The sequence below is a fragment of the Spea bombifrons genome, chromosome 5 (genome assembly GCF_027358695.1).
Source record: "Spea bombifrons isolate aSpeBom1 chromosome 5, aSpeBom1.2.pri, whole genome shotgun sequence".
Taxonomy (NCBI): Eukaryota; Metazoa; Chordata; class Amphibia; order Anura; family Pelobatidae; genus Spea; species Spea bombifrons.
Window position 1 is genome coordinate 102,207,158 of NC_071091.1, and position 26,571 is coordinate 102,233,728.

The 26,571-nt window shown below is 39.9% G+C and overlaps 1 protein-coding gene across 1 annotated transcript in view; it reads left to right on the top strand.

Moving 5' to 3' along the window:
• Window positions 1–2,249, top strand: part of FER1L6 (fer-1 like family member 6) — a 53,223-nt gene extending 50,974 nt beyond the window's left edge. Inside the window, exon 41 of the mRNA XM_053466452.1 lies at window positions 1,502–2,249. Coding sequence (XP_053322427.1) covers window positions 1,502–1,682 — 181 coding nt within the window. The 3' untranslated portion in view covers window positions 1,683–2,249. The remainder of the gene's footprint in view (window positions 1–1,501) is intronic.
• Window positions 2,250–26,571: the final 24,322 nt, after the last annotated feature.

The following is a 26,571-nucleotide window of genomic DNA, read 5'->3' on the forward strand; positions in this document are numbered from 1 at the left end:
GTTTCCATTACACCCTTCATTCCCTTCTAGAAACACAATAGAATAGATTTGATTATTTTTATAAAGGTCATTTTTCCGCCACCCTTTATATAAAATGAAGTGCCAGCCGAATAAAGGCCACGATACGTTGCAGTTCAGTCCCCCTGGCAAATTCTATGTCTGACTATAATTACATCAGTAGTGGAACTGAAGCGACGTATCAACAACAATCCTGTTCCGGAGCGAAGAAGATGATGTTAGATAAGGAAGGACCTTTGCTTTCCGCAATAGACGGAGTGCAGCTAGAGGTTTCATTCATTGCTGCCCAACTCTGCCTTTTAGTGGCAGAAAATATAACTGATATAGGGCATTTCTTGGTGGTATATTAATGATCGTTGGAAATTAAGGAACCCATCAACACAAGAGATGAAGAAGCCACTAAGGTGTCCATATATATGGCTTCATTTAAAGTAACCTATTCAATTATATTTTAAAAAAACTTCCCTTCTTATCCGTTTTCTATCCTATCCACCCGTTATGCCTCCGGCCATTGTGATTCCTGGAACCGTTTTGCATGTTCCGTTACCCCATGTCGCTCTGCGTTAGGACCTTAGCGCCCAACACAGATCCTATCATAATATGACCCATAAGAACCATAGCATGTATTTGATAAAACATCAATATCTTGCTCTAAATACCCTTGACCCTTGCACTGCCCATACCCAGGAGGTTCCCCATTTCTCAAACCCGAAATAAGAGACAGACACCAGCAGGATTGGATTTAGAAAAGGCCGAGACATTTATTTAACAAATGTCTCGACATAACTTTATTTAACATCTTATAAATTATTGTAAAAACACTTTAATAATAACTTCTGTATAAATACTATACAGTCTTCTGTACACCTGTGTACAAACAGCTGAGGGTTCCCAACCTAAACACAAAACAATGGCTTCACACTACCCCTTCCGCCGGATACCACAATCGCCCAAGCGACCGCGGGTCGGATAGGGGAGCTCCACCTTAACGCTTTGGTTAATCCTGTACAGGGAGGGCATTAACTCTAACCTCTAACCAAAACCATCAACTCCCACTCCCATTATCATTCAAACTTCTCCAGGGAACTCCTCCGCCACAGCAAAGAAAACGGATCCTGCAAAAAGAAAGAGGGAAAGGGGGAAAGAAAAAACACACAAAGCCAACACAGAAACACAAAGCAAAAGACAAAAAGAGGGAGGGCGGGCGGGAAACTGCTCCTGTGGTGTTCAGTAATTGCCCCTTGCACGTGTGCTTAGAGGGGCTTTATAGCCCTGTCCCCTTCCCCCTGCAGTCACGTTCCTTGTGACTTCCCCCTCGTTCCCTGTGCATTCACACCTCGTGCTAACCCTTGCTGAGTTAACCCTTTCCTGCCCTAATACCATGTGCACCGTCCTGTAGTGCTGGCAGGGTCATGTTCCCCTTACGCCTATGACTCCAGGGTTTCTTTACTGTAATTAACCTTTCTTCTGTTGTTTCTTGCAGCCGCCCGGACACCTCCTTTTCCTGGTTTATGAATCCTTTCAAGTGCCTGTATTACCTAATCTGGCGGAATTACAAGAAGTATATCATCATCGGCTTAGTTTTAATCATTCTTACCCTTTTCCTCGTCTTGTTCTTCTACACCTTGCCCGGTGCCATCAGTAACAGAATTCTAACTGGATAAATGATCTACCTATCCTTCTGATGGCTCCATCTACATACACCAGAGCTGGAGAAACAGATTATCAGGGCGCACACGGTTAACGCACAGCCCGGGGTTCACAGAAAGCCTTCCTGTGCTGAAAACAATTGAAAAAAATTACTTTACCTCAAGAGTCTAATCAATCAATGGCAATCAGAGAAGCTGCTCGTAGACGCTCTCCTACCATTAAATTCTTGCTGCTCATTTTCTATTGATTGGACAAGTACTTCTCACAGCAATTTATTACGGAAATACACGAGAAAGATTTGTAGCGTTTCATGTTGTATTTAATTGCTTGATTTTTTTTTTTTTAGAAGATTCCCTAAAATAATAAAGCTTGTTACATACGGAAACTGCTGTTTGAGAGCCTTTATTTGAACCGTAACAATGTCAGTTGAAAACGTATTTGCCCGATTTCTTCTATTTTTACATATTTGTCACACTTAAATGTTTCAGACCTTCAAAATAACCAGAGTAAACACAAAATGCAGTTTGTAAATGATGACTTCAGATAAGCAATCTAACCCTATCTGGCACTATGTGAAAAAGTAGTTGTGCCCTTAGTTACTAAATCAATCAATTTACCAAATTTAATTGAGATCATTGAGTTAAATTTTACTAGACACATCCAGGCATGATTACTGCCGGCCCTGCTGAATCAATAAAACATGTCTGGCAAAATCAAGTCGGCTAAAAGGTCTCAAAACGCAGCACATGATGCCGCGATGTAAAGAAATTCAAGAACAGACGAGAAACAAAGTCATTGACATCTCTCAGTCTGGAAAGGGTTACTGATTCCTAAGGCTCTGGGACTCCAGTGAACCGCGGTGAGAGCCATTATCTACAAATAGAGAAAACTTGGAACAGTGATGATCCTCCCCAGGAACGTCCGACCCACCGAAATTCCTCCAAAAACGCATCAACGTCTCATCCAGGAGGTCACAAAAGACGAACCCAGACTAACATGTAAAGATCCGCAGGCCTCGCTTGCCTCAGTTAAGGTCAGTGTTCATGATTCAACAATAAGAGACTGCGCAAAAATGGCATCCATGGTAGAGTCACAAGGAGAGAACCGCTGCTGGCCAAAAAGAACACAAAGACTCTTCTCGAAATTTGCCAAAAAACATCTTGATGACCCCCAAGACTTTTGGGATAATATTCTTTGGACTAATGAGTCAAAAATTGAACTTTTTGGAAGACACAGGTCCCGTTACATCTGGCGTGAAGCTAACACATCATTCCAGAATAACGTCATACCAACAATCACACACGGTGGTGGTCGTGCGATGGTCTGGGGTCGCTCCAGGACCCGGGTGATTTGCCATGATTGGTGGAACCACGAATTCTACTCCCTACCAGAAAATCCTGAAGGAGAACGTCCGGTCATCAGTTTGTGATCTAAAGCTCAAGCGCAGTTGGGTTATGCAGCAGGACAACGATCCGAAGCACACAAGCAAGTCCACCACTAAATGGCTCAAAAGAAACTAAATGAAGGTTTTGGAGGCAGAGTCCTGACTTGAATCCGATTGAGATGCTGTGAAGTGACTTTAAAAAGGCTGAATTAAAGCAATTCTTTCAAGGAGAGTGGCCAATGAGTTGGTAAAAAATACTCATTGTCAGTTATCACGCCAACCACATGGATGATATAGGCTTTGGTTAATTCCTTACCTTGAATAAATCAAATGATCATTTAAAAGCTGCATTTTGTGTTTTTACCCACTTTGTCTTACATTCAAATTAGTTGGTTGATCTTAAACATTTAAATGTGACAAATAAGCAAACACAGAACAAATCGGGAAGGGGCAAATACTTTTCCACAGCATTGCAAGTGTTAAACTACTGGAAGCGTTCCAGCTTATGCTGTTTATGGGCTCCATTTGATATTTAATTGTACTATATATATATATATATTGTATAGCTCCAGGCAGTCACAGATCCGTGTGTGAGGCATTGAGTCGTAGGCTTCCTGTGGTAATTTCAGGCTGCACTCAGGGTGATCTGGAGTTTGAGTCTTGGGTGTCTGCTCTGACTATGAGTAACTGGTGTTTGAAGCCTATGGTCTTGTTCCCGATGCCCTTCGGAGCTGTGCTCATGTACTGGCCCATATGGTCCTGTAGCTACAGTTAACCCTCGCAAGCGATTACCAAATCTTAGTGAAGAAGGGCCATGGCCTAGTATGCTAGAAGATGCCAATAGATGCCTCACAACCATTCCTATTACCACTGTATATATATATATATATATATATATATATATATATTCCTATCCTCCACTAATAAGAAGATGGAAGCAGCTGTATGTAGGTGGCTCACGTCTTATGATCGTTAATCTCCCTGCACTATGTATGTATAATGTTTTAGGCATTTGCCAATGAGAGAGCCCATGGGTAGGGAATCAAACGCGTCGTAACCTGCGTGGTTCCATCTAGAATCTATACAGAGCGATGGGAGCTTTACACATTATGAATTCGGATCGGGATTCTTTGGTCGTAGCCATACACACCTACCACGCGTAAGCGAGTCTTATTTTGCTGACTAAACACAAATGAATGATGAATCCAATATTTTTATCAGATCCAAAAGCCTAGGAAGGAACTTGAAAGCAGAATAATGTATTTTTAATGGACCATAAAGTGTTTTAAATCCTTGCAAATGTTGGTGCTTCAGCTTTCATTAAGAGGTAAATGATCGGAAAGTTTTGATGAAATCCTGAAACATTTCATTGTTTCTCTTTTATTTCTTTTTAACATACATCACTGCGTTATGTTCCTACATTTCTAAACTAGACCGTTATACTCTCTTGGTTTTTAAATCTCGGCGTTCTGTATCTACAGGGATTATTAAGTAAATATTCTGAATAAATATTGTACAGCTAAACCACAGACTGTTCTGGTGTTATGGATATTCCCATCTGAACGGAAATAAAGCTCTCTGTAAAGAATTCAAGCTTCCAGAGAAGAATATAGCGGCCGCTCAAAGAATAAGAGCGCTGTCTGTGCTTCTGGATATATTTTTTATGTATTAATTCTTTCCGATCGCCTAAATTTTCTGTAATCCCTTTACTATCTTTGCCTGTACTACTTCCACCAGAAGTCTAGTTCATGTATCTACTACCCTCTCTGTAAAGGAGGTTGCCCTGAAAACTTACCTTGAGTCCAGAAACCACATGAATAGCAATGCTACATAAACAAGAAACGTTCTTCTTTCTCTGTCCCCAGAATGAGTGAGGAGAGTTAATCAAACGCTCATCAGTCCACTAAGCATCAGCCATGGTGGGTAATTCCCCTAAGTTTGTACAGAGTCTACTTTATGTTGCTGGTTGGGGCTTCATTGGCCGAGCGCCGGCACAGCCCTGACACTTCCCTGATCATAATCAACCCTTCAGTTCTGCACCCAAAATTCTAACAGTGCCGCCTTTCACTGAGAACGATGCTTAGGAATCTTTGAGTTTATTTTTATTTTAAAACAAGGCTCCAGCGAAAACTCGTTTTACAAATTTTCATTCTGAAAAAGTCCAAAACCTGGCAACCAGAAAATCATTAAATCTCCAAATTCTTCATGTGAATCGGTTACAGATTGGTAACACGGTCATTCCGCAGCACGTTGGATTTCATGGGAAAACTGCTCAGAATGTAGCCGGCTGCACATGGCAGGGGCTGAGTTCTGGCCAACAAATATAATTCCTATCAGCACAATCTTAAAAACGGCGGAAAAGCTGCTTCAGCTTCAGTCCCAGATGTTCTCTAAATCAGAATAAAAAACGTCCGTTCAAAATAATAAAGAATTAAGCAGGGCGCATAATTTAACAAAAGCCGAACAAAAATGGTTCTTTGTCTGTTCTCAATCCCTAGGCCAGTTATATTATTTTCACATCACATGCGTGGCTTTTAAAGTGATTGCAGCATTTCAGGGTACCAACCCCAATGAGCTGTTTCTCTATTACAGGGCCGTCCAACCTGCGGCCCTCCAGCTGCTGCAGGACTACATCTCCCACAATGCTCTATCAGCTAAGGGGCTGGCTGAGGAGTATGGGAGATGTAGTCCTGCAGCAGCTGGAGGTCCGCAGGTTGGACGCCCCTGCTCTATTAAGAGCTGAGCTGGCCCTGTATAATGCATAGTTAATGCGGGGAAATGTTGCCATCACGCCTCTGCCTCAACTACGCATGGCCAGCTCAGTCCTTACTGGAGAAGCTCACAGGGGTTGAGCTTGTGAAATGAATGAAAAAAAATACTGGAGCCTTCAAAATCTTAAAAAAGGTCAGGCGCTGATGTTGGACGAGACGCCCGGCTCGCAATCTCCATTCCGGTTCATCCCAAAGGTGTTCGGTGGGGTTGAGGTCAGAGCTCTGTGCGGCCGGTCAAGTTCTTCCACCCCAAACTCATCCAACCCATGTCTTTATTGACCTTGCTTTGTGCGCTGGGGCTCAGTCACGCTGGAATAGAAAAGGACCTTGAACTGATGCCTTTTCCAGGGAAGGGTAATATTAATGCTACAGCATACAGACATTTTAAGCAATTACATTCTTCAAACTTTGTGACATCATTTCTGTTCTATTGCTGTAAGCGTGTGATAATATTTGTGCATCATAATGAATTTCTTTACATTTACTTCTGCTGACTCTGTAACCCAGATTTCATGTCATTAGTTGTGAGAGCCGGGGGGCTTCAAGCCATCTTGTTGACACAGACAAAATGTTACGGAATATTCATTCTTCCTTTGGGAATGGCCTTTGACTACACAGAAATGTCACTGTCGGAACGGAGCTGGTTCTTCCAGGACGGTATTTCGTATTCTGCTCCTTTCATTTACATTTAACAGGAACATCCTTCGTGTTTTTTATGCAGCAACGGTTTTTGGAGAAGCTGAATATGAAATGATGTATCTAAAATTCTTTTGGATCTTTTTCTTTTAATGTAACAAGAATTACAGCATTTCCAAATGTTTACCGATGTGCTCATCACCGGAGCTGTTCCGCTTTACCTTTATTCTTATGGGGTGGAGTCAGGGCTGGCTCAAGACATAATGCCGCTTGGGGCAAAGTTTAAAATACCGCCCCCCCCTGCGCCGATGCCAGGGGTCATTATCTACCTTCCCTCCCTATTATCTATCCTTCCTCTCCCTCCCTCCCTATTATCTACCCTTCCTCTCCCTCCCTCCCTCCCTATTATCTACCCTTCCTCTCTCTCCCTCCCTATTATCTACCCTACCCCCCCTTTGCACTTACCTTTCAGCAGTCCTGCGGCGAGTCTCCCTGCTCTGCCGCGGTGCGCGCTGCTTCACTTCTGAGCTCCGGAAATGACTTCATATTCCGGCGCTCAGCATTGCAAGCCGGCACCGAGACCGAGCTAGGGCTTGCAGAGGAGAGAGAGGGGCGCCGAGCGGATACTGACAACTTGGTAAGCGGAAACCACTCGGCGCCCTCTCTCTCCTACACTTAAAAAAATAAATAATAATAATAAGAGTGCCATCTCTTCAAAAGTGCCGCCTGGGGCAATTGCCCAACTCTGCCCCATGGTAGGACCGGCCCTGGGTGGAGTACAGAAATGGTTAAATCTGAAAACCCCAGACATACAATATGTTTGATCCCGAGGGTTAATTGCACCTTCCATTGGCTGGTTTATCAGCCTTTAAAGACGTGATGGTATCACAGTTTCTATTTCATGTGGCTGAATGGAAATCCATGCACTTGCCTTCACCTCTTAATGCATAAAAGGATTAAGAAGTGTGAAGAGAGGCTTTCGGAGATCTAAGCAAGTAATGGAACTCGCGTAACCATAGAGTTTCACAGCTGCTGATAAGCTTTATGACATTCAGCTACAGAACACATGGCCCAGTTACTCACAACGTCCCAGTTATTATTTTATCGGGGCTCATGGACGCCGGCGGTAGACAGACGCAAAAATGCCTTCCAATTCCACCAAAAAACATGAAAACACTTAAAAATATAGCGGAATCTTCTGTCTGCTCTAAAGAACTGTGAAAAGGCAGCATTTGGACAAAGACCGCAAATATCCGCATCTGTATTAGAAGCAGCTCTGAGCCGTGTATAGTACCGTACAGACACGCAGGCATTACATTAATGTCCATTCCTACCACCCGATGGGCAGATTCTGAAATCACGCCATCTGAAGCTGAGTCCTCTGATTTTACGAAATCTCATAGAAAACGCTCCGCGTCTCTTCTCTCCAAACACAAGATATATCTATATATTTAACATTAAACTTCAAATACAACAAAAACCCCAACCTTGACGATAACTCAGCTCAACGCCCATTATTATTCCTTAAAAAAGATAATATGTAAACTTTGTTGAAAAAATCTGATTCCTGTTTTGACGGGGAAATAATGATCATTATTAAACGTTATAATTACACTTTTGTATGGATGTCTCAATGTAAGATTCCATGTGAATCTATGTTTTTAATGGCAATTATTTATAACGGTGTACCCAGTGCAGCGCATAGAATTTAAGGCGAAGTAGATGTCTTCAGATAGTAGATGACAGACGGTAGATGACAGCGGTTTAGAAAGGGAGAGTCAAGTGAGAACGAGAGTCCGCAGTCCAGTGGAGTGTCGACGGGTAGGAGCAGATAAATGTCAGATGCTTTCACTCCTCAGGAGCGTCATCTTCTTTATACGCCTGACAGGTGAAGACCACAAATTGAAACGCGGGTCTGAAGTCTCTTTTTTGGTGTCATATTCCGTTCTTTAAAGAAAATGACAGAAGAAACAATTGAATAATTTGGGCAGCTGAATCTTCAGCCTAAACACAGCTGGATACCAAGAATACGCTCATGGAATCGTTTTTGTTTCGAAGCAGCTCTTACAATCAACATGAAATAAAAACTTTACATTAGTAAGTTAACAAGTGTGTTATATTTGACCTGCTTTATATTATTATATTATGTGTTGTATTATTTAAATAAAAAGTGGTTAAGCTTCAGCCAACGTGGTTAAGCTATTCTGCGGACTGAGAGGTGCTTTGACGAGCAGTGTGACCGGTTTTACTGACCAGTAGCCACAACATTCAAAGAAACCCATTGCGTAGTCAAACTGACCCAGATTTACAGTTGAATCCAATGTATGTGTTTACATTAAACTAATACAAAGCTAATAAAAAATACTCATGAAAAAAGACACTTTAGAAATCGTGTTTCTAGCATGTTTTAAAGGGCTTGAGGTCAAATCCCAAGGGAAGGTCCTATTCCGCCAACATCAAAGAGGAAAGAAAGGCCCTCGGTCATCATGACCCCCCAAAACCCTTTAGGATTTAAGGACAGGCAGAGAAAGATCATGCAGGAGGAATTTACAATTCTCGGGAAGCCAACTGGGAAATACATTGGATCTGCCGACAAGTCTCAACGTGGGAGTCAACCATGCCACATGCTAATTATGTGGTAATGAGTCATTTTCTGTAGCCCTGGTCTTCTGACCACCTGGCTCAGTACATAATATTCCTTACAAAGCCATTTTAATTGTATTTTTTGAACTTGTGGCGGGTTTGAACCTTGCCTAGAGCATCGGTTTGGCCAGGCTCTGACCTACCTTCACTTGTCTTCTATGCCCCCCAGGTTCCTTGGGGCAATGCTCCGTTTCCCCAGTTGTTCATTCACTCAGTGTTCGGTACTGAAGGAGAATATTCCTAATACGATCAGGATTCACGGAGCTCGTAGAGTTTACAGGGATGGCGCGGGTCGAAATAAAAGAAAGAGGATGGTGTCAGAGTAATTCCGGAGATTGATTACACAATTGCACAGGGATTCTGAGTATTACGCACCCAGAGACCTTACATATTTCAAACCTCGGCCTTGAAGCAAGTAATAAAAAACAAAGAGTTTAGGTGCCATAAAGAATCCAGATTAATGAGTCTGAGATACAGACCGCTATCAGCATCTGACTATAATAATGCCCTGTTATGCATATGGAGTGACTTCTAAAAGAACACCACTCTCAGAAATATGATTTTATGTGATTTTACAAAGCCGTCTAGAACATATAAAGATTTACAACGGAGTTTAGCAGGTACTTCATGCCATTCTTCACCATGTTTATGAATCGTTTTGAGTATAATGTAATTTCTGAATAGAATATGCACGTTAAACAATTTCTTGTACATTTCGTATGTCTTTATACAATTCTCATTAATTAATATTGTTTTGGTATATATTTATATACATTATTGTCATTTATAACGTCCCGGCATAGTGAGTTTTCCCGAATCATACATTTTACAATCCTTTAAGCTAATCGAACCCGTGTAATTATAGTAAAATACGGAATATATATATATTTGGCTTAAGCAGAAGGTACAGTTTGATATATGAAATACTTCAGAGGTCAGATAACCTCTCGCTTAATATATAGTCATAAGTACCTTAATTTTAAATTATGGTTTTGAAATTGTGGAGACTGTTTATAACAATTATAAACACGCTTACATACGTATGCTAACACACACTCTATCTCACACCATTTACACATACATGCCCACACACAAACACTTACACATACATACACTTATACATAGACATTCATGCTCACATACATACACATACATACACACATGTTTTGTGTAGACGATACAAGGGGCACAGTAAGGATCCAGTCACTGGTAAATGTTGCCTTTTGTCTTCAAATCAGGGCAGCCTAGGGGAACAATTGCCCCCAGCCCTCCCCTTAATTGCAAAATTGCAAAGTACATTTGGTACACATCTGGTACACATCTGGTACACACCTACAGTCCCTCAAGCCCTAATGGACAATATGACCAAAGATGATAACACATAATACAGCGCTAGAGCAACAGCGTGGTGTGCATGGGGCAGAACTTGCCTGAATGGTAAGTGTTTATTTTTTTTAGTGGGAAATAAAACCCACATGCCCAGGTGCCCCAGGGGGTCTCAACCTGGCACCGAATTTCAAGTTTGCACTCTCATTGTAAATGCTTAAATAAAGGCCTCTAAACAGCGTGTTAAGAAATGAAATATTTGTTATTGGTACCATTTGAGACAGAGCTCCGATCGCCTCGTTGATTACATTTATTTTTTGAAGTTAATCCGTTTGGTTTGATGAATTGATGCGCTCGCTAAGAACTTGGCGATGCAAAATGAATCCCGCGTAGTCTTTGCTGTAACTACTGGGTTTTTATGGGAAGCTTGGAATAGTAACATTCTGTGCTGTAATTCTAAGCACATTCAGATGATAATGAGAACTTTCGCTTCCCCAGAGAGAAGGCCATAACATTATTGATGTTTTTCTCCGGGGATTGCCTGATTGCCTTTTGGCACCCCTTCGACTTCCATTGGTGAAAGCGTCTTATTACAATACGAGCCATTAGTGTAACTCTTTAAAGTCTAATGCAGGGGCGTCCAACATGCGGCCCGCGGGCCAAATGCGGCCCGCGAGACCTCGAGGTGCGGCCCGCGTAAGATCGGCAGCCAGGGCAACCGATCTTACGCGAGCCGCACCTCAAGCCCTGCTACTTACTTGTGGGAGGGTCTTCTGGACTGCACACAGAGGAAGCGGAGTTCACGTGACATCCTACTTCCTCTGTGCTTTAGCAGGGAAGGCAGAGGGAGGCCGCGCCCCCTGCTGAAGTCTGTAAGCGGCATCGAGGAGCTGGCTTGCAGGTAAGGAGGTAAGGAGGGTGTTTGAATGAGTGTGTGTGTGATTGAGGGAATGAATCTGTGAATGAATGATTATATGAATAAATGAGTGTGTGTGTGTGTGTGTGTGATAGCATGGATGTGTAAGTGCTGGAACCTAGGCATGATGGGACTGTGATTGCTGTTAGCAATCACACACCTATCATGCCAAGTCAGCCAGTACATGCTGAAACCTGGCCAGCTGCCCCCCTTGTGTATTGATGCTGCCAGCAGTATGGGGTCTGCACTTACAGCCACCCTGTACCAGCATGTACTGGCTGACTTGGCATGATAGGAGTGTGATTGCTAACAGCAATCACAGTCCCATAATGCCTAGGTTCCAGTATTTACTGGATGGATGTGTAAGTGCTGGAACCTAGGCATGATGGGACTGTGATTACTGTTAGCAATCACACTCCTATCATGCCAAGTCAGCCAGTACATGCTGAAACCTAGCTAGCTGCCCCCCTTGTGTAGTGATGCTGCCAGCAGTATGGGGTCTGCACATCACTTACAGCCACCCTGTACCAGCATGTACTGGCTGACTTGGCATGATAGGAGTGTGATTGCTAACAGCAATCACAGCGAGCACAGTCCCATCATGCCTAGGTACCAGCATTTACTGGTTGCCTGGGTTGCCAGCATTTACTGGTTGCCAAGTCATATTGCTAATTTTGTCCAATTGTGTGTTACCTACTTTTATTAAAAATGTGAGTTTCTATTATTATTTTTAAAGGTGGGGGTCGGTTTTCGGTTTTGGCTAAGTGAACCCTGAATGTTTTGGTCCAGAATTTTCATTTTAGTTCATCCCTAGAATAAATCTAGGGAATCCTGAATTTGTAGTCGCAAAACTTTCTAGGCCCAGAAATCAGTGAGAGGAAGAGTAAAGGTTTTGTGTTATTTACTTTATTTTAATCTGCATATTTTATTAAAGGCCATATTTTTTGTCACAGTGAAAAATGAGTGCGGCCCGCGCACGTATACAATTCTGATGAAGTGGCCCACTGCAGAAAAAACTTGGACACCCCTGGTCTAATGTATCGTATCCTGCTTATACCCAGCAACGATGGACAAAGACCTGAACACATCCATTGTGTGATAGTTATGCTAAAGAGAACATCCATGCGCAAGAACTCTAATGTAACTCACGTGTACGTAACACGAAGAACAAATTCTAGCATAGAATGTTCAAGTGCATTTATACAAAGTATGAAGTAAAGTGGACCCTGGTGACGGAGAAAATGTTAAGAGGTTTTTTTAACACATAAATTGTGATCTAATGGTTCCCAGAAACGAATGACTTTCCTTTTCCTTATATTTCTTTGCAGGTATTGGAAGCAGAGCCGTCAGTAGATTTCTTTATATATGGAGAATCAATAGAAAAGAACTAATGGAAACTGTAATATTTTAACATTAGTACTGATATGCATAACGCTATAAAATGACTCGGATTATCCCAGGTGCTGGGAATCCATTTAACAAAATCTGCCAGGCCTGAAAACCTCACAGACAGTGAAGCCCCAGTTTGATTGACAGTTGCCATGGAAACATCGTCTTCAATAGTTATAGAGGTTTCAGAAGAATTGGAGTTACGTATAATGTGTTAAATGCATAGGCTTCATTGTGATGTCACATAACGTGTCACAAAAGTAAAAAAAAAGATTCGGGTTTCTATAATTTTGTTAAACTTGGATAATATTTAGTTACGCTTTTGAAAATCTGCATTAATAAAGGATGTGAAACCAAAATAAAGAGTTCGTCCATTTGAGATGAAGTCATAATTTAAAGAGAATCGAAGAGACAATGTTTAATGTTTTCTATTAATAACATCCAAACACAGGAAACCGTCATAATCTCCTTTGAAGTCGCCGACATATATTTACTTATAATATGCATTAAGTGCACAGGCTTAAAATCATATAGGCCATGCAAGTAAAGAGTTTGAAATGCCCCTGGCTGATGTATTTGTAGGAATCACAGCGAGTGCTGTTTGGGACCTCAATTTGCCCGGGGTGAGGGGGGGGCAGTTATCTCCTAATCCTGTCCCAATACCTCATGCACGGCCAATTTGATTTCTTTAAGCAAGGCTAGACTGACTTTACTATACTTGCCCCCAGTCCGAACGGTGCCGGCCCACCCCTGAGGTCCGATCGTCGCCATCAGACATACATTGTTGCATGACCATCACCTTGCATGGTGTATAGACCAACGTCATCGCCCAAGTGTTGCGATCACCAGTCTCCAAGGAATACCAGTACCCCAAGCCAAGGTTTAATGGTATTGATGGTAAACCAGCAATCTGACAACTTTAAGCATAGATCTGTGATTAAATCACTGGTGTGTAAGGATGGAGGTATCCACCATATTTAATATTTATATCGCGCATCGTTACCATTACAAGAGCGCTCTGGATCTGGAGCCTTTCCAGATATCTGTTTGCATTATCGACGCGCTCTTTAATTGCTGACTTGCAAGCCCCTAATGAGAGTTGGGTTATGAGGGAAAAAAAGCTTCCTAATGACTTTTTGAAGACAAGCCTATTCACTTCTGTGTTCAGACTACTTACCTAAAACAATCAATATAGCCTCGGCTAACGTAATTATAGCATGAATAATTATAGCTCCGTCTGCCAACCTAAAATGTAAAAAAGAACTTCTTAAATTATACCGAAAATAACAATCCTATTAAACATACTGTATAACTTTTATTGAGTCATTTGTAGTGATTTTGTATTAAGTAGCTCCTGTACAAATGAAAACGAACTATCCATATGTAGATACGTCTCGTTAATGGACTGAATTGCTATACAAGACAATGACATATTATATATCTTCTGTCGTTATACAGAATATCGTTATTTTCTAAATGACAAAGTTCCAATTGGTTATTATTTACAAAAATAATGAATGCATCTTGAAATAATCAATATCATAGCGATGTTTAGAACAATGGAGGAATTGCAAATGATCTGGAGTCATTTTTCCAATCGATGGGTTTTTCTGCAGTCTCTGTAATGATTTAGAAACCTCCTGGGATGTAAAGATTGAAGAGTTTTATTGCTTGAGGGTTTTTTTTGTAAAATTGGGAAAAATCGTTGTTTGGTTTTCACTCAAGTGTAACAGTATGAGGTTAGGACATAACTTTTTAGGCAATAATCTAAAAAAAAAATGAGTCAATCAGAAATCATTTTAGTAAATGAGTCCCAGTGAAACTGTTTAATGATTGCCGCAGGCATCTGGTGGCATTTAATATTTAACTGCTACTGAAAATAAAGAAGGCATATAGTTACAAAATCTTATAACAATGGCACTATACGGTAGACTTGTGCATTTCGATTCGTACAAATTGCAAATTTACAGAATTTTGGCAAATTCTGCGATTTGTAAGAAGCTACAAAAACAAGGCCAGACCCCCAACCCCCCCCACCCGGAGCAGAAGAAAACAAAGCAAAAAACTCCAGATTTTTGACCAAAATCCATGGGCCCCTTCACTCACACTCTCATTCATTCTCTCACACTCTCATTCTCTCTCTTATGCTAGGTAAATGTTTCACTAGCTTCTCTGCTGACCACTTCCCCTTCTGCTTTCACTTCCGCATCATCTTGTTCTTCATCTTCTATCTTTTATCTTCTATCTTTGCCCACATCCCTGTGGACATAACCTGGCATGAACTTCTGCCAAAATGGCGGCGATAGAGGATCAGGGGAGACAATGTCACCACAAGCACCGCCATTTTGGCAGAAGGGGAAGTTGTCAGCAGAGAAGGTAGGGCAATATTTAGTTATTGTGAGAGAGTGTGATTCCGAGTGAGGGAGAAAGAGAGTGAATCTGGGTACCAGGCAACAAATTTCACCCTCCGGTTTTAATCATAATTTGTTGCCTGAAAGCAAATGGGCCAGTAAAATAAATAGCTGACAATAACTCTCTAATTCACATAAAAAGTCCTGGTAAAGGACTGACCCCGGTCCTGCCTCTAACCACACCCCCTAAAACAAAAATGACCTTTTTTGGCCATTATATATATATCTAAGCTCCTCCTTTCATTCCTAGAGAGGAGCAGCAGAGAAGCAGGAACAGAGACAGAGAGCAGCGCAGCATTTGTAATTATCTCTAACGGTAATGAAATTATATTAATAATAATTAAAGTTTTATTAAGGGTATTAATATGTACATTTTAACATATCTCACACAAGGGTCAAAGCGCATCAGCCAACTATTCACAATCACTTCGGGTTTTAATATGCCGCATTGTACAGTTTTCTGAACTCATGTGTAATTCGAAATTGGAACACGACAGAGACGTTGAACTTGGTTTTCACAATAACAACATGCGTAACTTAATTATCATGAAATTCGTTTTATGATTGCGACATCCTGCTACATAATTAAATAGCGTCTGTTTATTTCAATCGGTGGCTAGAAATTATCGGAGATCTTTATTAAAAGGCAACAAAATAAATCCAAATAAAATGCAGAAAAATGTCAGACACGCCTTACAGTCAATATAACTTTATTATGATTAATATCCACAACATAGCAAGACGGCCCAAAAATATAAATTTCCCTGAATTTAGTGCATTAATTTGTCCCTTTTTTCTCATCCATTCAGTACACTGGTTGCGGTAAATTTATACTATTACTTTTCACACTTTATTTTTCTCTTATATCATATCTTTTGCTCAAGTCCCAACTCCCTGGTATAAAGTACCACAAACAATAGTTTATCTCGGATTTCAACGATTATCAACTTGTTGGGAGCTGAGACCCAATGCTATCTAGTTTCTTTCTTTCTCTCATCCTTCTTTCTCTCTCTCTCTCTCTTCTTTTCTTTTTCTTTCTTTCTTTCTTTCTTTCTTTCATTCTTTCTTTCTTTCTTTCTTTCTTTCATTCTTTCTTTCTTTCTTTCTTTCTTTCTTTCTTTCTTTATACCTCCTTTATTCTCTCTTTTTTCTCCTTCTTTCCCCTTTCTCTCTTCTTTCTTTCTTTTTCTTTCTTTCTTTCTTTCTTTCTTTCTTTCTTTCTTTCTTTCTTTCTTTCTTTCTTTCTTTTCTTTCTTTCTTTCTTTCTTTGTCTTCTTTCTTTCCATTTCTTTCTCTCTCTCTCTTTCTTTAACTCTTCTTTCTTTCTCTTTTTTTTCTCTTTTTCTCCTTTTTTTCTTCAAATTACTATTTCCTCTATCTCTACTGTGTAATGTATGCTGCTCCTCAGCCCATCCTAACATTATACCTTCTTCTCTTCATCATTCTACCTATAGACTCAACTCCTGTTCTTTTTCCGCTAATCATTTTCTTACATCTTTCTTTCACCACCCTTAATGTTTCTCTAAACCATCTTTCAATCTCTGCTCCCATTCCAGTGTATGCCTTTGGTGGCAAATCAAACACCCTTATTAAATCATCTGTTCTGAGTTCTTCTCACATACCTTCTGAACCTTCTTGGAGATATTATCTTACATGAAAGAGGTGGAATAAACAAGTCAGATGAATAATAATGCAAACTGAAGATGGGTTATTTTTTTGTGAAATGCATGAAAATCTTTGAAGATCGGGAGACTTCATAGTCAACTCTAGCAGAAGAGGTATGTGCTAGAGACGTTTTCCACAAACCCAAAGAAACAATTATATTTACATCAAAATGCCAAATTGTTACTTGAGAGAGCTTCTCTGTCTTCTTCTTTTTGCACCTCTATATAAGCCAAGGCATTCAGCCATTTATCAACATAGAAGATGCGATTTTTGGTATATTTAGTGTATTTTGTTTTCTCATCAAGATATGCACACAATGGGGTTTATTCACTAAAGGGGCAAGTTATGGTTTCACCACCCTGACTTCATGATACATTATGAAGGTCCAACCCCAGTGAGCTTCTGCTGCTGGAAGAACTTAGCTGGCCCTGAATAATGTATAGTTAAATCAGAAGGTTCTTTAAAGTCTCATCTTCCAGCTCGGTACTTCTTGCTGGAGAAGGCCACAATAAAGCTTCATGGAAGACTGATCTGATATAAATAATGAAATATTTCTGGGGTAATAAATATATAAAAACAGGAAATGTATCTTTGTATATTAAATACAAGCCTCCCAGGGGCCTGAGAAGAAGATATAAATATCAGGTAGGCCAGGAAGACTTGTAGACCCTTAACCTTCAGGTGGGTCATGTTGGTTTATCATGAAACACAGTCTATTTCACGTTTCCACGATCCTCTAATTAATGTCTGTTTGCGGGTTGCCGAATCACGCTGCCCTGTATACCCCAAAGCACTCGAAGGTTTAATTTCTTGGCCATAACCTCCATTTTCTACAAAGTAATTTTCCACCGTCGGAAAAGGGCACAGATGGTTCGAGGCCATTAGCTGGTGCTACAGAGCAGATTTAATTTGCAATCACGCTAGCAAGACACAGTAGGTTTTTATTCTAGCCTTACATTCTCTGTAATAAAAAACCTTAAACTTAAGAAAGCTTCCCATTCTTATAAAACTACTCTTTTTGGTTTATTTACTATAAATAACTGGCCGTTATATTGAGAAAAAAGGCAAAGCAAATTGATCCCGATTTATCATTAAAAATGGTGCCATTTGTTTTTAATTAAAAAAACCCTGTTGTACTCTCATAAATAAGAAGAGCCTCATAAAATATTAGTTAATATTAATTTAATTTCCCCTGCGGTATAGCAACTGTAATTTAATATTTGTAATGTTTGCTCTAAAAAATAAATTACCTCGTTGCTTAGCATAATTAAAGTTACCGTAAATGTATACTCGATATTAAAGCTATCGATATTGCTTCTAATCAGACCTGCTCCGGCTCGATAAGACACGAGTGTTAAGGAAAGGAATTTATTCTGAGATTAAAGACGCGAAAACAGAATAGAGACGATTTTGCTGCTATGGTAACAAAGCCTTTAAGGAGAAAGGCCAGATCTGGACGACCATAACTGATCCCACCGACACCACCTACTGCTTGTGTTATTATAAATCATATTGAATGTCCTGTATCTCCATCAATCACACTCACATTTTACATAGATGAAGGTATACTACCAGCTTGGCTCGATTATAGGCCGCACCCTTAAATTTTAAAGAAAAAATTATTTTTAAAGAAAAAAATACAAGAGTGGAATAGTAAAAGAGTATTTTATCTAATGAACAGCCAATGAAAACCAATAGCCATTTTAAGGCCCCCTTAATTCATAATGCACATCACTTAAAGATATATGCCCCTCTGCCCCCCCCCAGATATGTGAATAGGGGGAATGGGTAGCCACATGTAGGGACAGAACTAGCCCCAGATGTTAAAGGGACGGGAATTGGGCAGAAAGCAGAAAGAACGTTCACAGGGACAGACCAAACACCCCCCCCCCCCCGCCCAGACACTGAAGATGCCGACCCGGAACCCTCGGGAAGCAGCAACTGACCCAGAGACTCCAGGTGAATTCCAACAAGACTTCCATTTCTTCATTTCTTAGAAGAAACCATTTTTTAGTCAAGCAGACTAGATTTTTTCTATCTAGTTTTTTTTTCCTTTACAGCCTCAGTACTTTGTAAGCGTTTTAATATGCATTCTTTACTTTAATAATCAATGCCCCCCCCACCGTCTCCATCTTTCACCAGGATCTGACTGCTTCATGCAGCGAGTCTCCAGAAGGAAAGCACCCCCATTGGAATCAGCGGGGTACTTTCTCTACGCGGCGGGGAGGAACTCATTAGACCCCCTGGAACTCTCCTACGAGCCAACAAAGCCAAGGAAAAGCCTCAAATGTATAGAATGGATATTGCGTAATCATTCTATGCGTTTGGATGCAAAGAATTATCATATAAAGATAATCAGTGCCTCCAGTAATCAGAAAATTGCATTCTTTTTTATATTTTCATTTATGCTTTTGTTTATTGTAATAGAGTGTTTATTATTAGTTTACCGTCTGTCTGAAATTTTTCAGTCATCTAGGGAAACCCCCCCTTGGCTCGTTCCTTTCATGTATCCGGGGTCGTTTGACGTGGCCGCTGTTATAAAGCGATTACGTTAGGAAACGCTCCTATCTTCCAGAGCAGCTTGGGAAAAAAAGTGGATTATGCAGAGTAAAAAATATAGCAATTCCTAGCAAAAAAAAAATGTGATCTAAAAATCGTGCAGCAAATAAACACAAATTTGGTACAGAAAAGGATTAGATTAGCTCAGACATAAAGCACGAATTTTAGGCGACCCAAAAGGGACACTCCAATGTCTAATTTTATTTTGAGCTTTTCTTAACAGTCGTTGGAGTCCATTCAGCACGGTGCCGATCAGTACATGTGTCTACCTTGTAGAGTTAAAAAAAAGTCATATTCTATCTTATTTTTAAAAAAAAAAAAAAAATTAATGGTTACCAGCAAATAAATATTTCATTTTTTTTTCATTTATTTTTCATATATGGCAATTATATATTTATGGAGTATTTTAAGTACCGTATTTGCTCGATTATAAGACGAGGTTTTTTCCAGAGCAAATGCTCTGAAAAATACCCCTCGTCTTATAATCGGGGTCGTCTTATAATCAGACCCCAAAAAAATGGCTGGGGCCATGCTGCTTACCGGTCGCGAGCAGCGTCTCTTCCGTTAGAAGCAGGAGGACAGGAAGCTTGTAGCTTCCTCACAGAGCTCTATCTCCCCCTCCCTCCTCTGGGGGCGGGGCCAGAGAAGTTGCTGGTACAGCCGGTCCCCTGCAGAAGTCTTCGAGTGAGAGATCTGCAGTTCAGGTAAGGGGGTGGGGGAGGGTTTTTGGGTAAGTATGTGTGATTAATGTGTGAAGTATGTGTGATTAATGGAATGAATGAGTATTTAAATGTTTGTGAATGTGTGTTTGTGTGTGATAGCATGGATGTGTAAGGGGGGTGGGGGTTGTAGCATGGCATAGGGAGGCTGTAATCCCACTACTATCATCCCCAGGTTCCAGCATGTACTGGCTGCCTTGGCTTGATAGGAGTGTGATTGCTGTTAGCAGCAATCACACTCCTATCAAGCCAAGGCAGCCAGTACATGCTGGGTTAAAAGGCATATCATGGGGCTGAGTGGCATATAGGGGGTTAAAATGCATTTCTGGACCTCCAGAAATGCATTTTAACCCCCTATATGCCACTCAGCCCCATGATATGCATATATACCTCCAGAAATGCATTTTAACCCCCTATATGCCACTCAGCCCCATGATATGCCTTTTAACCCCCTATATGCCAGAGTGGCATATAGGGGTATAAGGCATATCATGGGGCAGAGTGGCAAATAGGGGGGTATAAAGCATTTCTGGGGGCAGAGTGGCATAACTGGGGGGGCAGGTTGGCAAATAAAAGGAAATTTAAAAAATATATTTACATGAATTAATATTTACTGGTAAAACTTTTTTTCCTATAGGGTCGTCTTATATTCAGGCTTTTTGTTTTTTTCCTAAATTAATATTTTGATTTTGGGGGGTCGTCTTATAATCGGGGTCGTCTTATAATCGAGCAAATACGGTAGGTTTATTCAACAATTATTAAACCAGATTTTAAATACAGCACAAGAAAGAGCCACTAATGCGATTGTAGGTAAATGGATATTAAAGTAAGGGTTAATGTGGTTGTTGGCTTAAAAAGGTTGGAAAAATATAACATTTTAAACATAATCAAAAAAATTTAAATATTCTTTTAAAACATTATAGAATTATTTTAATGTAACTCTTATCTACTCTGTTCTTTGGATTCTGGTACAATGTATCACACGGAGAATCAGCATCCATGGCTAAATGCATAGTACTGGGGAGAAATAAGAGATACCTGACACAGCCACAAAATATATTGTTTTTTGCCAAGCCAGATTGATCCCCACATCTGGTTAATTAGCGTTAACAAATGATCTAGAAGGCTACAGCTGAGCCATCTTAAAAACCCCTTTCCCCCTTTGATCTCTGGATCCATGTCAATGTCTAGTAGGACGCTGCCATGGCCAGCTTGTCCACCTCTGGCCCAGTATAGACTACAACTGCTCATTGCAGATTGTTGGAAGGTACTCAGACAAGGAGGTGATCCGCTCTTTCTCCTGGTTACAGGTGGCCACGCATCAAGAGACTACAAAAGCATGGAATTCGGCCACAAATAGCCAGCCGGTGTCGCATGTATGTCATTTAGGGGTCTCAAAGAGCCAGGGCTGCTTTTCTTCAGTTCTTCTACAAAGAACCTGGAGCTTGCTCTTATATCAGTGAAACCTGACCGATAATACACTGCATTACCTAACAACCCCTGGGCTATTAAATAAATATAAAATAATCTTTTGTGTATCTGCATTGGCTAATAAATAACTTTTTTTTTTTTACAATTTTCACTTTTATTTTCAAATTTTAAGAAAAACAAGATCCAAAGGAGCGCCACCTGTTTACCTGTCTTTCTGGATAATGATTAATTAAGACGGACTACTGCTTAACCTCTCGAATCAAACACACCAGATGTTGTCTGAATTACATGTCCTCTCACTCGACACACTGTTTTGACACCCTGGTGTCCTTTGAAATGACGGCGAGCATCGAGCTCTGGCACTGCAATTAGCAAAGAGATTATTCAAGATGATGATGATGTCCTTGCAGAATGCTCCCGTTTCAGAGCTCCCAATTACCAGGCCATCTGGCCGCTTACACCACATTTTATTATACTTATAATAAATATTTTAGGGGAAAAGGATGTGTAATGCATTGTCTCAAAAACAAGCGTAATACGACCCATCAAAAAGCCCGGAAATTCTCACATCCTTCTGCATTGGATCTCATCTTTCTGCAGTATCTTTATTTCTGTCTTTGTAGTAGCAACGTTTGGGGTCACTTAGCTATTTTCATGGAAAACAAGGACATTTCTAGCATTTACATAATTGCAAACGGGTTTTCTGACCATCAATTAGCCTTTTAAACTTAAACTTGGATCAGCGAACACAACACATTGGAACACAGGAGTGATGGGAGTGATAAAGGGCCATTGGAACACAGGAGTGATGGGAGTGATAAAGGGCCATTGGAACACAGGAGTGATAAAGGGCCATTGGAACGCAGGAGTGATGGGAGTGATAAAGGGCCATTGGAACACAGGAGTGATGGGAGTGATAAAGGGCCATTGGAACACAGGAGTGATGGGAGTGATAAAGGGCCATTGGAACGCAGGAGTGATGGGAGTGATAAAGGGCCATTGGAACACAGGAGTGATGGGAGTGATAAAGGGCCTCTGTACACCTATGGGGCCTTAAACTACCTTTTTCCCATTTTAATTAATTAAATTAAATACATTGTTATAGTTTTTGATATCTGTCTTCCTTTTCACCCAGAAAGCTTAATAATTTGCACATCAGATTCGATGTACAGTATGCACCAGCCTCTAATATTGTCTTCCCAATGTACACTACTTAAAGTAACCATAATTAATTCAAGTTAAAAATAAAATATATTATTTATATTATGATATTGGTTATACTACCTTATACTTGTATGCTATACTAGGTTTCCCTCGTCTTGATTTCATGTATATATATATATATATATATATAATACAGAGAATTTTATGTTAATTGCACAAAAGATTGTGGTTAAAGGTTACCGATGAATTGTGTTTTTTTCCAGGAAGCCTCACAAAGCCTTAAGTGAAGGTGACATTTCTAAAGTGAATGCTCTTCTGCACATTATCTTCCCATATTTCATTAACGATTGGCCTGCGATGCGGGGTTATTGCTGAGAAGACATCTGCATTGGGCCATGTTATATTTACCCCCTTGTTTCCATGACAACACAAGATAATAAGCTGTTTGATTTGTAATGGAGGAGGTTATTTATGTCAAATGTACTGTGAAATACTTTGGGAAACCTGAGCTGAGATTCTGTTTATTTGAGATGGTGGTTAATATTTAAAGCTTTTTTGGGATTTTTTTTTAATATACGAACTCTCTAGACTCTTGCTGTGGGAAGAAAAGACAGAAAAATACTGAATAAAAACTATTTTCTATCAGTTAATTTGCGTACGTCTTTGGGAATTCAGTAACACAAGCAATCAGTGTTTAGCTACTATGGCAATAAATGGAATTTATTGTTGTTTTTTTTGATTATATATGGAAATTCTACTTGGGAAAGCTTGGAATGTCCAAAAAGCTACCATACAGGATCAATAAGTAAAAAAATGGCAGAATGAATAGACCACTGGATCTCTTCTGCCATCACTATCTACGTATCCATGTATCTTATGATATTTATCAGACAAATATGTTTCATCGGCTCCTCCGTAGACATTTGCTAATTCCCCCTTATACAGCATATGACCCTGCCAAGCTCTGAAGGTTGATATACCGTATATATAATGGGCAACTGTTGGATGAATTTACCAATTTGGGCAGTATTATCCAAGTTGGGCAAACAAAAAGCTGTAGAGCATGTAGTCAGATCATCAGGCACAGAGTAATTGTGACCACCATGCATAAACTGCATGGTCTTCTCCAATGGCGGCCATTGTTCCCCAGAGGAGAAGTTTGTGGGGTTTCTCAGCTCCACCAAGACACAAGGTGCCGGAGAGATGATCCCAAATCCTAGCCTAGGAAAGTCAGGAGGTTGGGGCAAAAGAAGTATAATAATAGTCTAAAGTCAAAACATAAAGCGTCCACACAGAATACACATGCCAAGTAGACATTAGGCTGGATCATTAAAGCAGAAATGGAAGGAGCAGGATACTTACCAGGAGGAGTATTCAAATAGGTTTTAATATGAACTTTGAAGCACCCAAGAGCTGTGGAACAAAATAGTTTCATATACAAGGGCCTGAGTATGAGTGAGAAAAGGTACAGGAGGACTTTGAGTGCCACTCATAGATTGTTGATCCTTAATCCTGAGAAGAATGGGCCCAGGGCAGGGCCAGACTGGCAATGATGGGGTAGTCATGGCACTTAAGGCCAGTGGTCATTTGATGACTGAATACCTGAAGCCGCTTCCTATGTTTTTATGCCGGGCATATCCAGCCGCTGGCCCCTCACTGTAGCAGCCAATCTGCCACTGGGGCAACAGATCGGGAGAGTATGTGGCTCTGAGGGCCAGTGGTCCACCAGTCTACGCCTGGTGTACCAGATGGACACTCGAGGCCTGGCTCAGGGCCCTCATCAGAGACAATGATTAAAAAGAAAAAGAATGCTAAGGGGGGTTAACCTTCAGTATAAGTCTTTTAAACATGCACACATTTTAACACTAAATAAGAGCACTCATCATAATAAAATAAAAATTATATTTAGGGAAGAAATCGAATAAATGGTATTTTTAAGTACAGTTTCCATGTATAAATTTCACACCCAGTCCTCAAAGAGATAATGATATTTGTGGCTTTTAAAGTTATGCCCCCCAGCACGGCCTAGACACAGCTGCAATATTCCGATATATATATATATATATATATATTATATAGATTTTCTGTTACTAATATGTTATCTCACATGGGTGTCAAAATAATAATTATTTAGCAAAAAAAGTGTATTTTTAGGGAAGTTTATAAAAACGTTGCAGAATATTTTAGGCTTAGTTGCTAAAGAAGTGGTTTAATTTTATAGGAGTTTTCATTGTTATGGCTATTTTATTTATTTAAAAAAAGGTAAATTAATAATTATGCATTTCCATTTGTTAACTAATCAATGTCAATAAGAGACATTTCATAAAAGGTAAGTATTGATCCATCGCTCTTTGGCCTTGAGTGCGTAATATGAAGTGGGGTATATAATAACCTTTGCCAATAAAGATGTCCACTCAGACTGAAAGTCCAGTCAAGATATTTGTGTTGAAGAACACAAGGTTTATACATTCATGTCATCTTTTAACATATCTTTTACATACGTCAGCAGCAGCATTCCATCTGTTTCCATGGTGACTGCACCACATTTAGAACTTTGGCCCAGAACTGTTTTAGAAGCCATGCAGATTTTGGCCTCCCCAAGGTGGCAATGTAGGCCACCAAGGAGCCCCCCAGGGCTTTTCGGTGCGGTCTCGAGTGAATTCGGTGAGTTATAGCTTTCTTAACAATGAAAAGGCCTTGAATCTAAGCCAATAACTTACTTTATTGTGTCTCGTGTCCAATTAAATTGGTGACAATATTTAACCTGAATTACACAGACACAATTTTACACTTTTTCCATTACGCCGGTGTTATATTGTAAGACACGTGCTAAGAAGATGATGCTGTCGGGGAATTCTAAATGTTCCAGTATGAGGAAATCTACAAGTTTTTCTTCAAATAAACCATACTTCAGCTGCCTAATGTCTGTCCATTATCAACTCCACCGTCGCCAGGTCATAACACAGCTCTTAAAATCAATTTATGTATTTACATAAAAAAAATATGTGTATATATATATATATATATATATATATATACACTACATATAACTGTATATATTTATGATGCCTATATATAAAAAATTCATAAAAACATTTTAGGTTTAAAAAAGTTAGAGCCAGTTGGTGTTTGTACAGTCACAAAGAATTGATGATTTAATGTTCTGATGGGAAATTCTTGCAAATTACAACAAAAAAATGGAATTTATGCAAACATTTCTTCTGTCCGTTTCACTTTTCTTTATTTAAAGCTGGTATTATTTTTACATTCGAAAATAAAAGCTCTACTCTTATGGTGTTTGCAAATGTCCTGAACAACCACAGAAACAAGGATATTAGCAAAAAATGTATAAAGGCAAACTTTAGATTTTAGACATTTTTGGTCGTCGGGGGGGGGATTTGAAAGGGAACTAATTATAATTTCATCGGAAAGAATGCTTAGTGTCCGAAGACAGACGTTGTTCTGTAACTCCGCTGTATTCACTAACATTTTTTAACAAATTCAGGTAAAGGTATCTTGTAATTTTTTTAAACATGGCTTTGACCTCGTAGTAAGCAAATTCCATTCTAAACAGACAGCGTTGCAGAGTACAATACACACTTTTATTATTATAACATGGTATTTATAAGACCTTAGAACTAAACCAATTACTGGCTTTATTGGTTTCTGTGCAATATAAATATATGTTCTCCAACTATTCATGTTTATGGATCCAAACACCGACGCAAAATACGCTATGGATGCCCCTAAAGAGGTCAAAATGCCCCGTGTCTCTTGAAACAAAATGGTATTCTCAACAACTTAACAAAGCATCAAAGATATAAAATGTAAAAAAAAAAAAAGTTAAATGGTTGCTGTATACATTCATTGAGATACCCTACCATTCAAA